This window comes from Lactuca sativa, chromosome 8, assembly GCF_002870075.4.
Source record: "Lactuca sativa cultivar Salinas chromosome 8, Lsat_Salinas_v11, whole genome shotgun sequence".
Classification (NCBI taxonomy): Eukaryota; Viridiplantae; Streptophyta; class Magnoliopsida; order Asterales; family Asteraceae; genus Lactuca; species Lactuca sativa.
Window position 1 is genome coordinate 217,764,913 of NC_056630.2, and position 13,122 is coordinate 217,778,034.

The 13,122-nt window shown below is 29.9% G+C and overlaps 4 protein-coding genes across 4 annotated transcripts; 1 reads left to right on the forward strand and 3 right to left on the reverse strand.

Moving 5' to 3' along the window:
• Positions 1–3,110: 3,110 nt before the first annotated feature.
• On the reverse strand, positions 3,111–6,654 carry LOC111903767 (uncharacterized). Its single transcript, XM_052766656.1, has 14 exons — positions 6,639–6,654; positions 6,409–6,467; positions 6,245–6,289; positions 6,127–6,130; positions 5,874–6,052; positions 5,563–5,762; positions 5,091–5,218; positions 4,570–4,654; positions 4,345–4,483; positions 4,223–4,278; positions 3,866–3,986; positions 3,605–3,784; positions 3,458–3,553; positions 3,111–3,368 (listed from the first exon to the last, which is right to left on the reverse strand). The coding sequence occupies exons 1-14, from the start codon at positions 6,652–6,654 to the stop codon at positions 3,111–3,113; spliced, it is 1,566 nt and encodes a 521-aa protein (XP_052622616.1).
• Positions 6,655–8,405: 1,751 nt separating this feature from the next.
• On the reverse strand, positions 8,406–9,389 carry LOC111903766 (uncharacterized). The gene has a single exon (XM_023899523.1). It carries the CDS (start codon positions 9,387–9,389, stop codon positions 8,406–8,408), a length of 984 nt encoding a protein of 327 aa, XP_023755291.1.
• A 197-nt stretch (positions 9,390–9,586) lies between these two features.
• Positions 9,587–11,225, reverse strand: LOC111903764 (uncharacterized). Its single transcript, XM_023899522.1, has 3 exons — positions 10,777–11,225; positions 10,091–10,689; positions 9,587–9,903 (listed from the first exon to the last, which is right to left on the reverse strand). Exons 1-3 carry the CDS (start codon positions 11,223–11,225, stop codon positions 9,587–9,589), a joined length of 1,365 nt encoding a protein of 454 aa, XP_023755290.1.
• A 1,109-nt stretch (positions 11,226–12,334) lies between these two features.
• LOC111903763 (uncharacterized) lies at positions 12,335–13,111 on the forward strand. Its single transcript, XM_023899521.1, has one exon. It carries the CDS (start codon positions 12,335–12,337, stop codon positions 13,109–13,111), a length of 777 nt encoding a protein of 258 aa, XP_023755289.1.
• The last annotated feature ends 11 nt before the right edge of the window (positions 13,112–13,122 follow it).

Sequence of the window (13,122 nt, forward strand, 5' to 3'; positions counted from 1 at the left end):
CATGAATATGATTGAGTAAGAGCCATTTTAAAGGAGCCGATTAAGGACCGAGTTAGAGGCTTCTACATGTGACGTATACCAATTTGAATATGACCGAATCGAATCTAGCTTCTTACTCAACACAATAAGAGACGGATCAAACAACCCTTAGACATCTATAAATTAATATCGAGAACAAATATTAGTTTCTCTACTTTTATTCCTTGAAGTCTGACGACACTTTTCGTTATACTTTGGTCATCATATATTTGTTCATTTTTCTGTTTGATATTTTTTAGAATATCACTTTGAGCAAATACATGTTTTTAATAGGTTATTACTATTTACTTGGCCATTTAATAGGACTTAATACCATTGGAGAGGATCTATATATATATATATATATATATATATATATATATATATATATATATATATATATATATATATATATATATATATATATATATATATATATATATATATATATATATTTTGTTATTTTTAATGGCTAGTCAATATATAAGGAGCGATCACTATACTTTAAAGGTTTATCCATCTATTTTTTTTCTTTTTAATTGTATATCATTTTATCCCTCTAATTTTATTTTAGTTTTAAATAAATTTTATTTCTTTAATACATATTTATGTCTATTAAATGTTTCAAATATTTATATAAAGTTTAATACAAGCCATTGTTAAATGTTTCAAATATTTATATATTACAAACCATACTAGAGTATGCAATTATGATTTACTTAAAAACTTTATAAGAAAAAGTTAAATGAAAGACTTTAGATAGATAATTATTAATTTGGTAAACTTAGGTGTTGTTTGTTTTTTCAAAGCAAAAATTCGTGAAGTCTGCGGACCACCTCTGCAATCATCTATAGCAGAAGAGGTGGAACAAACGGCTGCAGCCCATAATAAGAAACATGTTTGTTTTTTAACATCTGCAGTAAATTGAAATTTAAATAAACTAATTTTATAAATTAAAAATAGTTTTCAACACCGAAATTTAAATAATTCTACTCTTAAAACATTGAAATAGTACGAAAAAGAGCATGTAAAAAAACAAAAATTTAAAACTTAAAAAAAAACTTACAAAAATATAAAAAAAAACAAAAATATAAAACTTTTTAAAAAAAACTTACAAAAATATAAAAGAAACTAACAACTTTATTCTAGAAAAAAAAAACTAATTTTAAAAAACATAAAAAAGAAAATAACAAAAAAAAAAAAAGAATTGCAAATGATGTCTACAAAGTTTGTAAAAAGTTATACACGTTAAAAAATATGAAATTGAAACTGATAATATTATTAACAGAAACGGTTAAAAAAATTAAAGTTTTTTATTAAATCAAGTTCAAAAAAATTTATGAAAACTATAATAAGAAATTGTATCAAATCCGTAAATAAAAGTATAAAAAAATCTAAGTTTTAAAAAAAAACAAAACTTAAAAAAAATATCTTATACCAAAATTCTAAAAAAGAACAATTCAAAAAAATGAAAGTCGAAGAGGTTTGAATAGGTAAGTCAAGTGTTGCGTCACGCAGTACACGCGCAGAGGTTTTGCAGTCTCAAGTCTTCCAAAAAATAAACTGTTGTGAGAGGGAAAGTGTTGCGCGTGTACTGCACCGCGCAGCAGAAAGTTGTTTGAAGAGGTTTTTTTTAAAAAACAAACAACACCTTAAGGATGTTTCAATTCATTGGCTTTTTGAAAAAAGCAAAAACTTCTGAATTTTTAATTTTTTTGTCTAAAAAATTAATATTTATCAAACGTTTTGTTTTGTTTTTGTTTTTTTTTTTTTTTTCAAATTATTGACTTTTTTAAAAAATCAATAAGTTATTAAGTCACTCCTTAGGTTAACCATTAAAAATATAATATAATTAAATATCAAAGTTAATTAAGATGACAACAACTTTAAATCATAATATAAATTTGTGTTAGAAATGCTCTTTTGCTTAAAGCCAAAGATTAATAGTCGTTTATTGTTCAAACATTAAAGCACTAGTTGTGTGACTCATGTAGTACATGAGCTAATTTTAAAAAAAAAAAAGTTAAATATGAAGGCCTAAATAATTGAGAAATTTGAATTTATAAAAAATAAGAAAAATAATGAATTATTAAAATTGAAATATTTTTTATCTTTTAAATTTAAATAAATAAAAAAAACTAATAAACTTTAATTTAAAATTTATGAAATTAGAAGGTAAGTTAATTAATGAAATTGATATCTATTTATTACTATATTTAGTATAATTATTACATTAAAGTATTATATAAAATTTAATAAAATAAGAAAATCCATAAAATGACATGTGAAAAAAATTAATTTAAAATTACCACAAATTGACATTTGTCAAATTGAATGAGAGAGAATGTCATGTGGCAAAAAATTCTTTATTTATTAGGAACTAGGTGTGAGACCCGTGTAATACACGGGGTTATTACAAGAAATGATTTTTTGTATTTTTATCCCTTAATAGCATCATACTTTCATTTGTATCACATAATACATTATGATGATATTAAGGGATAAATAGGCAAGTATGATGCTATTATGGTGTAAAAGCAAAATATAAATTATGATGCTATTACACAAATTAACAAACAAAAACAACATGAGCAAGGGAAATATTATTTAAGAACTGCAAAATCATAAAACTAAAGCCAAATATAAGTCTATAATGTTAAAAATAAACAATCTATAAGGTAGAATGCTATTACATTATTAAAACAAACATATTTAATGCAGTAAAATCAACAAACACTGTACAATTGGAATAAAAGGAAGCTAATATGTTCTATAAAGAGTATATGTGTTATAAAGATTGATTTTTTATTTGCTTTTTTGCATTGTTTAAGTAAAGATGTATAAATTCAAGGGGAAACCAGGAACACATAGCAAAACTTGTAAAACTGAATAGAAAAAACGAAATGCAATTTTCACCAAAACAATCCTAATAACTTCATAAAGGTAATTCAATCCAAATAAAATAATGTCAAATACTTCCAACCATCAAAGAAAAAAACAAACTCACACAAAGAAAAAACAAAAGTCAAAATAGTTTTAAAAGGGAGAATCCACTTAAAATATCCAATTGGGTTATATGCTTAAAGATGCATTTATTTCTCTATTTTTGGAATCAAAAGTTCCATCTTGCCATGTCCCGAAAAGCCATCATCCATGATAGTTGAACGCACTTTTGTCGATGACATTGCTGGTGGGTCATCAACATCGTAAACTTCAGAAAGATTGCGCTTTAGCTCTGCATTGGGAGATACAACTTTAGAAAAATGGTATTTGGGCAACGGACTCGTCGCTGTGCTTTTCTCAACATTAGAGGCTGGAGTGATGCTATCTCCCGTGAATGATATTGCATCCTTTTCTAAGTACATAAAAAATGATAGTTGTGTAGTAATGCAAATGAAGTTAAATTAAAATTAAACTTTAAATGTAAAATAAATAGCACCTTCAAATTGGTAGTTTCTTGAGATGTGACTTCAAAGATTGCAGTGTTGAAAGAGTCGGAATCAACATGTTGCAAATAAGAACATACTAAGAATGTCTTAAAAAATATAATAGTATAGGGATTAAATAAATTGTGCAAAATTGATACCTGGTCAATTGTAAACTTCTTTTCAAGTTCAGAAAGTATTTTACGGTCAGTAGTCAACTTGCGTATTGAATACCCTTGTACTTTATTTGTCAAATTATATTCAGAAACTTCAATCAGAAACGCAAATTTCCTCTCAAGCAAATCAGTGATTTCAATGGGGAAAATAGCAGTATTACCATCCTACAAGACAAATGGAACTGAATAACATGTAAGATAAAACATGAGAAGAACAATTAAGTTGTATAGTAAAACAGACCCAACCTCATTAAAAATTTCCAGCAATTCTTGTGCATTTTTTCTTAAAAGCCTATTAGCATCACCATCAAAAAGAGTCAATGAAATTACTCCTGTAGGATCTTGGACTCTAATTGGGATTTTAAACCTAAACATATTAAAAACAATAATGAAATATTACATTAATGTGTAAAAAAATAATAACAATGAGAAAGCATAAAGTATGTGTTCAATACCTAGGAAGAACAGATACAACTTTATTGTTGTAGATTGAGGATGAACACACAACCATTTTTTTTGCCGTTTGATCCATCATTTAGCTCAATGTTCATCATAATATCTTCATCAACCTTCTTATGACACGATTTACATCCCCAATAATACCATGAAAAATATGTGCACACACGCTTAACTGTACCAAGCACAATTACTCGGCTTACCTATAAAAAAATAGAAGTTGTTTTAGTATACAATCAATTGAAATTAGGTAAAACTTAAAAAAATACCTTTGTGATTTCTTGGATTTCGGTAATGGGTTTGAAGTCATGTTTCAAAAGAAACTCATCAGTCTCAGAATACAGTAGGGATGATGAATCTTTGCTACGATTAGCAGACAGATTTTCAAAAGAATTTTTGGAAACCAAACTGTTCATGAATAAAGTTTAATTTTTGTTATGTAAAAATGCATAAAAACAGTACAATATTAAGAAAAAAGATGGAAGCTATCTAACGTGTTCTTGAATTGTAGGATTTCTTCTATGTTAGCATTGATGTAAAGCTTGGTAACAGAGTACCAATATGAAACAGACAAACGACCTGCAAAAAAGAGTTATATTTCAGGTTTCTATGTAAAAAATGGAACAAATATGAAATTTTATGTTGTAGTTATTTGAGTAGGGTCAAAACAGTACAATTGGTTCCCAATAAAATATACTATCAATTTGTTGTTTAAAGTGGGAGGAATTTAATACTTGTTAAAGTATATTGTTGTTTTTTGCTTTTAATGTTCTGTTATAAATTTTACTCCTGGCAAAATAATATAAAGATTCAGGGGCAAATCAGTCATGAAAAAAGTATAATAGTATACGTTATAATGAAAAAACTATAAAATATAATTTTATAGAGTATAAATCTGCATATCATGCATATTGTCTATAGCTTAATTGTTTAATTTAAGCTTTATTTAAAAAAAGGGATTTGTGAAAGGACAATAATGGTAACCAAACAAAAAATATTAAAGTAAGAAACATACCTCGATAATCAGACACTTTTCCAAACTGGATAATTATTATAACAGTCCTTTTTTCCGGATTATTTGACACATAATCAACAAATTGTTGAGCATAATCATCCCATAAAGTAACACTCACTTTTCGGCCTCTGAAAAAATGAAGTAAGGGGAAATGAGATTGTTATACAGGTAAAATAAAATTGTTTGTGTATAATAACCGGTTCTCACTCTAAACCTTGGATTTGCACATTCTGTCTACGTGTTTCCTTGCCATGCTTTGACATAAAAGTCTCCATTGGAAAATATAAAAGCACATGACCAATCACATCTAGAGAAAATCAAAGTATAACACATGTATTAGGAATGGTAATGTAAGAAAGAAAAGTATAATAAATTAAATAATTAAATTTAGATTAAGCACTAACTGACTGGTGTTTTTTCTGGAATATTATTTTCAATGATTGTTTGGTAATTCCCAAAAGAAAAACCGTACAGAGGACCCACAAAATCATTGGATTTGGTAACCATTGTGATTGGACAGAAATGTAATTTGTTTGAATTAATCACAAATTTGTTATCCGCAGTGTTTTCACCAACTTGAGGATTCTCGATATAATAAGATTCATTTTCAGCAAGCATCTTTTCAAATCTGAAAACCCACCTACTTGGAACTTGAGCTTCAATTTTAGTACCCTATATGCAAAAATCATAATTTAGAATAATAACATAATTATTAGAATACCATTAAGAAGTAGTATGCTTAACAAAAAAATGAGACAAAGAAACTGAAAATTGAATAAATACCTCTTCATCAACTAATATCATATCAATACGAAAAGTCTTCTTCTTATCATAAGTTAGTTGTTTAGTCAATCGAATGACTCGAACTTTCAAAGTGAACTTCTCATGCAACAAATCAAGTTGTCCAAGTAGTGTGATGTTTTTAGGAGCCATGAATCTGTAACACGCGCAACCAACAGAAGCTACATTATAGACAATGCTAATATTTGCCAAAACAGAATGTACACCGAATTGAAAGCATTATGTTATTATAGACAATGCTAATATTTGCCAATATGAAACATTTTTACTCATTCAAACAGAATATAAGTATTATGTTATCATGAACAAAAAAAGATAACAAACAAATTCTTAATTAAAAAGACCATACTAACCTTATACCCACGATTAACTTTGGGGTTATCAATACTTAATCGTACCTGTAATAACACCAACAATAAACATTTTGAAACATTTTTACTTATTCCAACAAAGTATAAATATTATGTTATCATGAACAAAAAATATACATAATCAAATATATTGTGGCAAATTTAACAATTTTCGAATATTTGCCAAAACAGAATGTACACCAAATTGAAACAAACACAGTCACATCTATGATTTTTTAACAAATAAGAGTTTTTTTTTTGCAAATTTGTTTTTAATCACTCGATCATGTGTGCAACGATAATTTGATGCAAGTGACATTTTTTAATCTTAATTGAAGTTGTATATTAAGATTCTCAGAAACTTTCAAATTACACCAAGTGGGTTATTTCAACTAACCTAAACCATTAACCATCTGGGGGTTACATAGCAAGCAATTATATCATCAAACACATAATCTTCATTTTGACCAATTATCGAGAAATCCAGAAGCTACATTATAGACAATGCTAATAAAACTTAAGTCATAGTCCAATATTTTAATTTGGTTGAGGCATTTTAGCAAACACATAGAGTGCGATATATGAAAATTTTAGCAAACATAAAAAAATTAACAATCTGAATGAAGCATTCAATCAACAAATAATGTAAGATTCTTCTTTGAACATTATCAGATGATGGTATGTATAAGATGATGGAAATAAAATACATACTTGTATGCAGACTGTGTTGAAGAAGAATAAAGATGGCGGCTTCTACAGATGGGAAATTGCGAGAATATGATAGCAAACGTATTTATACACAGTTTTGATTATAGAATCCATTATGTTTCCTAAAATATTGAGATATTACACTGTCAATCTAAAAATCAAATCCTTTATCTTAGCATATAATTTCAGGAAAACATCAATTCCCTGTCAATTTTTTGCTGATTTTTAGGGGATTTAAACTTGACATCCGATTGTACAGTTATACAGGCTCATTGTCGTTAAAATAAGAAAAATTTGTATCGAATGATGGTGAAGAGATATACGATACAGGAATGTGAGCGTGAGAAACTTGTTTTGGTAGGGAAAATGAAAAATAGTGTCTTTTTAAGAAAATGATTTTGGAAATGTAGTGTTCGTCCGTTTTTTGTTTTTTGTATTAAAAATGCCATTCATTGACATTATTTTGACTTCTAATTGCAATTTTTATGTTTATTCAAAACTAATATCCATTTTTTTTACAGAAGTAACCCAAAATTGGTGTTGATATTGGTGGAGTTAAAGAGATTGGCATTACCATCTAAAGAGGTTGGCATTGCCATCTATAGAGCTATTAAGGTCATTTTTCGTATATTGGCTGCATTGTAATAAATTTGTTTTTATGCCTTCTTCTTTGCCATAGTCCATAGTGGATAACGAAAATATTTTGGCACCATTATTCGACAAATCTTATTTTATTGTACCAGTGAAATTATGTTTCTATTTATTTAATTAATTTAAGAAAAGCCTTATAATTTACATTTTGATAATTATTTTTTTTAATGAACTCGTGTAATACATGGGTCTTATTTAGATTTTTTATTTCTATTTTTGATCTAAATGTTTTTATTTCTATTTTTGATCTAAATGATCATTTTGACCTTTATATCCAATTTACTTAGATTTTAAATGTATATTAATAATTTATTTTTATTATTTTAAAATTGGCATACTTCAAAAAATTATAATACACTAATATGAAACTCTTAAAACATAAATCAATTTTATTTGTTAAAAGTTGTTATTCTGACCATTTTAACGACAAATAATCATTTTGACAATCATAGAATAATTAGCATTCTACTTTAATATTATTTTCTTATTTTTTCTAAATGTACAATTACTAAAAAAATTATAACTAAATGATTAATGATTACACATTCATATTTATTTTTTCATGGTATAGTAATATAAAGTTGAATTTTAGAAATAAATATAAAGGAAATGATGATTAATTCAATAATTGAATCTATACAAATAAAAAAAGTATTGAAATATTTTAAAAAATTACTCACAAATTTCCAAATACTTCTTTGAATACAACATTAGACGTTTTATTGATAAGGTTGTCATCACTATCTAAAACTAATATTTTTAATCCATCTTTGCTTTTAACTCTCGACAATGCAACATACAACTCTCAATGAGTGAACACTGGTTGTCTCAAAAATAAACCTACTTTCGATAGTGATTGTCCTTGACTCTTGTTTATTGTTATTGCAAAACATACAGCCAATGAAAATTGTCTTCTTTGAAATGTAAAAGGAATTCTTTTTTCTGAAGGAGTTAAAGTCATTCTTGGAATAAAAGTACGGTTTCCTGTATTACTTCCGAAAATTATCTCTGCTTCTATAACACGGTTACCCAATGCTATAACTCGTAGTCTCGTTCCATTACACAAACCACTTTTCGGATCAATACTCCTCAGTAACATAACTGGAACACCGACTTTTAATACCAACTTATGGATCGGCAAACCTGACAGTTTAAGACCATTTAGAACATCCCACGAATACAAGCTTTCATCAATGTCATTATGAACAAAATCTGAATGACAAAGACTGTCTGAACTCAAGTATTCTTTTTCATCACCTAGAAATAGTGATAACAGACAATCATTTATTTCCTGAACAACTTCGTTTTTTGGTGCAAGGATTGCTCTTTCTTGAAAAAACCTGGGATGATTGGCATTTTCAATAATAGAAGGATAGACAAATGCAATTAATGAACCGATTGGATCAGATGAATCAGTAATGAGAAGATCATCTGGTATATCAATAATTGCCTCACCATCATTGAAACCACCCACATTTCCTTCTCCTATATCCAAAAGCCAATTTGCAAAGGCCTTTGTTTCCTCAATATCATATGTTTGATCACTCAACCTCATGTTTTTAGTTAATCTTAAGACTTTGCAATCTGGCCAAATGTAGGAGGAACTTAATGAAGCATTCACAATGTCTTGTCTGCTTCCGTTTGGAACAACAGGTAGAATCTGCCTAAAATCGCCTCCAAAAACAATTGATTTTCCTCCAAATGGCAATTTTGAGTTGCTGCAAAGATCACAACTCAATATATCCTTCAAAGATCGATCCAACGCTTCAAATGCATGTTTATAAATCATTGGTGCCTCATCTCATATAATCAATGATGCTCGTCTTAACAAATCGGCAACATCACTATCCAGCGTCAACGAACAAAAAGAATCCTCAATAAGATTTATAGGAATTATAAAGCGAGAGTGTGCCGTTCTACCTCCGGTAAGTAATAACGAAGCAATACCACTTGAAGCAACATTTAAAACGATTTCACCTTCAGATCTTAAGGCTGCAGATAATGTCTTCCAAAGAAAAGTTTTCCCAGTACCACCATATGTTGAACATGTTTCATGATTTTGTCAAAAACACCTCTTTGTTCAACTGTTAATGAATCCAACAGATGAATCAACTCGTTGTGTAGAATGGTCCTGTCAAAATCTAGCTCCTCGGTTATCAAACGATTGTTTGAAGAAGGTATAGATTCATGATCTGGGTAAGGCATCCCATAATAATCTTTGAGGCTTGAGTTGTTCTGGAGTAAAACTTTTTCAATCTCATAAAGGGTCAAGTTCTTAAGTTGATCCTCAGTAAGCGATAAACCTGTATAAATTGAAAGCTAATTATTTATAAAGAAATATACACAATCATAAGTACATAGAAATAATGTTTCCAAAAATAATATGATAACATATTATGAAAAAAAATGTAATTGTGAATAAAAAAATACTTATTAAACATAAGTATATTATTAATGCATATATTTAAATGTTAAAAAATATCATAATACCTGGAGAATTTAATCGCTTCAATTGATTGTATAGAATTACATCCGATAAATATTTCCATATATTTTCCCAAACACAGGACGGGTTAGACAAACTATTCGACTTTAGCATAATTGCAAATAGAGATCGTAAATAATAACCAGAACCTGAATGGCTGGCTTCCTCGATGGCATCAATGTATTCTCTATCATCTTCTAAAAGTCCAAGAGCATAACATGTCTCTCTAAAAGTAGCATACTCGTGACCATTTACCATGCGGATATCTTCAAACGATTTCGGACCTTTGACTTTATTTAAAAGAATTCTTAAAAAATACGCTTCAACAAGATTAGGTGAAACTGCATGAATTCTACCGATCGATTTTCCTATTTTTCTTGGCTTCCAGCAACGATCTTTCAATTTCCATACAATTTTTGAAGGAAATTCAATGTATGAAAGTTTTTGTGCGTCTTTATTATGTTCGTTACATGTCATCCAAGCTAAGAACATCAAAGAAGAAACAGATTGTTTGTCGAGGACATCGTCGATATCGTCGACTGCACCATACACAACATTTTGTTGTCTAGAAAGATGGAAAGGAAGTCTAACAACAGAAGGATACCTGTAAATAATTATTATTTAATTAAGAAAAATAATTAGTATTTAAAATTTATCTTTTTATAAAACAACATTTGTTTAGTGCTAATACTTGTAATGGACGTCAAATCCAAATATCCGCCACGAGACTTCACATGCAGACAAATATCTACAATCGTAGTAGTTCTTTATTTCATCAACTGCATCTTTAGTATCATCTACATTGTTGCTTTGGATAACTGCCATGGTAGCCCTATCAGGACCCTTGTTAACATATTTAAACAAATATTTGATGGAAGCACCCTGATTGTACCATTCAACATTAATGTGAGCTTGATATCTTTTCAAAAGGACTTTGTGATATGGAACGACGCTTCTGTTGTCTAATTTCACACCCGAATTTTCAACAAATAAATCATCATTACGTCTCCTGTATATAGGATAACCATTAGAATCAACAGAAGTATGATCTAAGAATGGTTTCGGGAAGTTTTTTGAACACTTGTTCTCAATCATGCATGGGCATTTAGGATTATCACCACCACAAGGACCATGCATCATGAACTCGTTGACAAGTGCATATAATTCCGGATCCTCATCTTTGTTTGGAATTTCAGCAGAAATAACTCAATCAATATGTTCAACGGTAGGCAACTTGTAATCAGAGTGCATGAATAGACATATATGGGCGTGAGGCAAGCCGCGTTTTTGAAACTCCTGTTGGAAATTTGGTAAAAATATTTATATTTTTACTAACTTTGGACATATATAAATATATACATATGTTGTATATATAACAAACTCTAAGTGGGTTTGTCTTCTCCTCCATGAGGACTTCGAAACAATATATTATATGTCCAAACTAGAGTATAAGTGAATGAGATATCGATACTCAAATATGGGTATTTGAAAATAAGTTTAGCAAAAGAAAGGAATGTGGGAATGAGTCCCACATTGGTAAAGAGACCAAACTCAACAAGGTTTATAAGTTTTATTGCATGGAAGGATTACAAGCTTGTGTCTATGGTTATGCTACAATTCCTACCCATCTTGGTTCCGTAGACCAAAAACATCGAACTCGTGCATGGGCGTGACCTGCGGACACGAATGTAGCTCCGAAAACTCGGGCGCACGCTACCCTCATTTTTGCTAAACTTAACAGTTTTGGTCCCTATTTTTGAATTCTATAACGGATGCATTGATTGCGTAATTAATGACATTTATTGCCATTAAACGCTCAATCAATTAGTGATTTGTTTCCGTTTCACGATTCAACTATAAAAGAAGACCTTGTCTTCTCATTCAAACACACGAATGAAACTACTCTTCTTCTTCTTCCTTCTCTGCACTCCTGTTTCCAGCGATTCTTTCAGGCAAGTGGTGATATCCGGCAGTACATAATATTGTTTAGGTTGTTGTACCCTGGGAACAGACGGCGAATCTGTTTAAGGGAATCGAGTCCAACTCGAGCCTCAAACACATCGTTTGTATCTAATTTTTCTTTACAGGAACCTTTCAAGGACGAAAACGAAGACCTTGTACTAACAGTCTTAAACAGATTTATTCTTTGTTCTAATACTTTCGTTTTCTGTTCTTTTATTCTAAAATCGAGTTTGTATCGATTTTTTTCTAGTAATAATATATTTCATTGTGGTTACGATTCTTTCAGAATGTCTGCAACTCCCGTTGGTACTGGAACTCCTGTTGTTGGTGCTACCCCTGCTGTGAACCCAAATGCACCGGTTCCAAACATCATGACTAATCATGCTGAAAGACCTGAAAAATCTTCTGGTCTGAACTTCAAGAGGTGGCAACAGAAGATGTTGTTCTACTTGACCACCTTGAACCTGGCTCGGTTCCTAACAGAAACTGCTCCTGTAATTGCTGAGGGGCAGGCTGATGCTCAATCTGTGACTGCAGTGGATGCATGGAAGCATTCAGAATTTATGTGCCGCAACTATGTGTTGAATGGGCTAACAGATGCACTTTACAATGTTTATTGTAAAGTTGCAACTGCTAAGGAACTATGGGAGTCGTTGGAAAGGAAGTATAAGACAGAAGATGTCGGAACTAAGAAGCATGTTGTTGCTAAGTTCTTGGAATACAAAATGGTTGACTCAAAATCTGTTATGAGTCAAGTCCAAGACCTTCAGGTCATCATACATGATAACAATGCAAAAGGGATGGATCTTAATGAATCATTCCAAGTTGCATCAATGTTTGAAAAGCTTCCTCCTGGTTGGATAGACTTCAAAAATTACCTTAAGCATAAGCGAAAGGAGATGTCTGTGGAGGAACTGGTGGTGCGTCTTCGCATTGAAGAAGACAATAGAATGGCTATGAAGAAAGGTAGTGAAGTTGAATCTTCTAAGGTTCATATGGTGGAAGCTGATCAAACTTCCAAAAGCAAAGGCAAGGGACCTCACAAAGGGAAAGCAAAGGGCTAAAACCTAGGCCC

Bases quoted from the DNA above. Each gene is read 5' to 3' on its own strand.
- LOC111903764 (XM_023899522.1), bottom strand. From the start codon at position 11,225: ATGATGCATGGTCCTTGTGGTGGTGATAATCCTAAATGCCCATGCATG. The intron at 10,690-10,776 runs GTATTAGCACTA...AATTATTTACAG, and splicing joins GGATTTGACGTCCATTACAA to GTATCCTTCTGTTGTTAGAC. The intron at 9,904-10,090 runs GTATTATGATAT...CAATTTATACAG, and splicing joins GAAGCGATTAAATTCTCCAG to GTTTATCGCTTACTGAGGAT.
- LOC111903763 (XM_023899521.1), top strand. From the start codon at position 12,335: ATGTCTGCAACTCCCGTTGGTACTGGAACTCCTGTTGTTGGTGCTACC.
- LOC111903767 (XM_052766656.1), bottom strand. The intron at 3,987-4,222 runs GTATTATTGGGG...TAATATGTTTAG, and splicing joins GTGTGCACATATTTTTCATG to GTTTAAAATCCCAATTAGAG. The intron at 3,554-3,604 runs GTATCAATTTTG...ATATTTTTTAAG, and splicing joins AGAAGTTTACAATTGACCAG to ACATTCTTAGTATGTTCTTA.
- LOC111903766 (XM_023899523.1), bottom strand. From the start codon at position 9,389: ATGATTTATAAACATGCATTTGAAGCGTTGGATCGATCTTTGAAGGAT.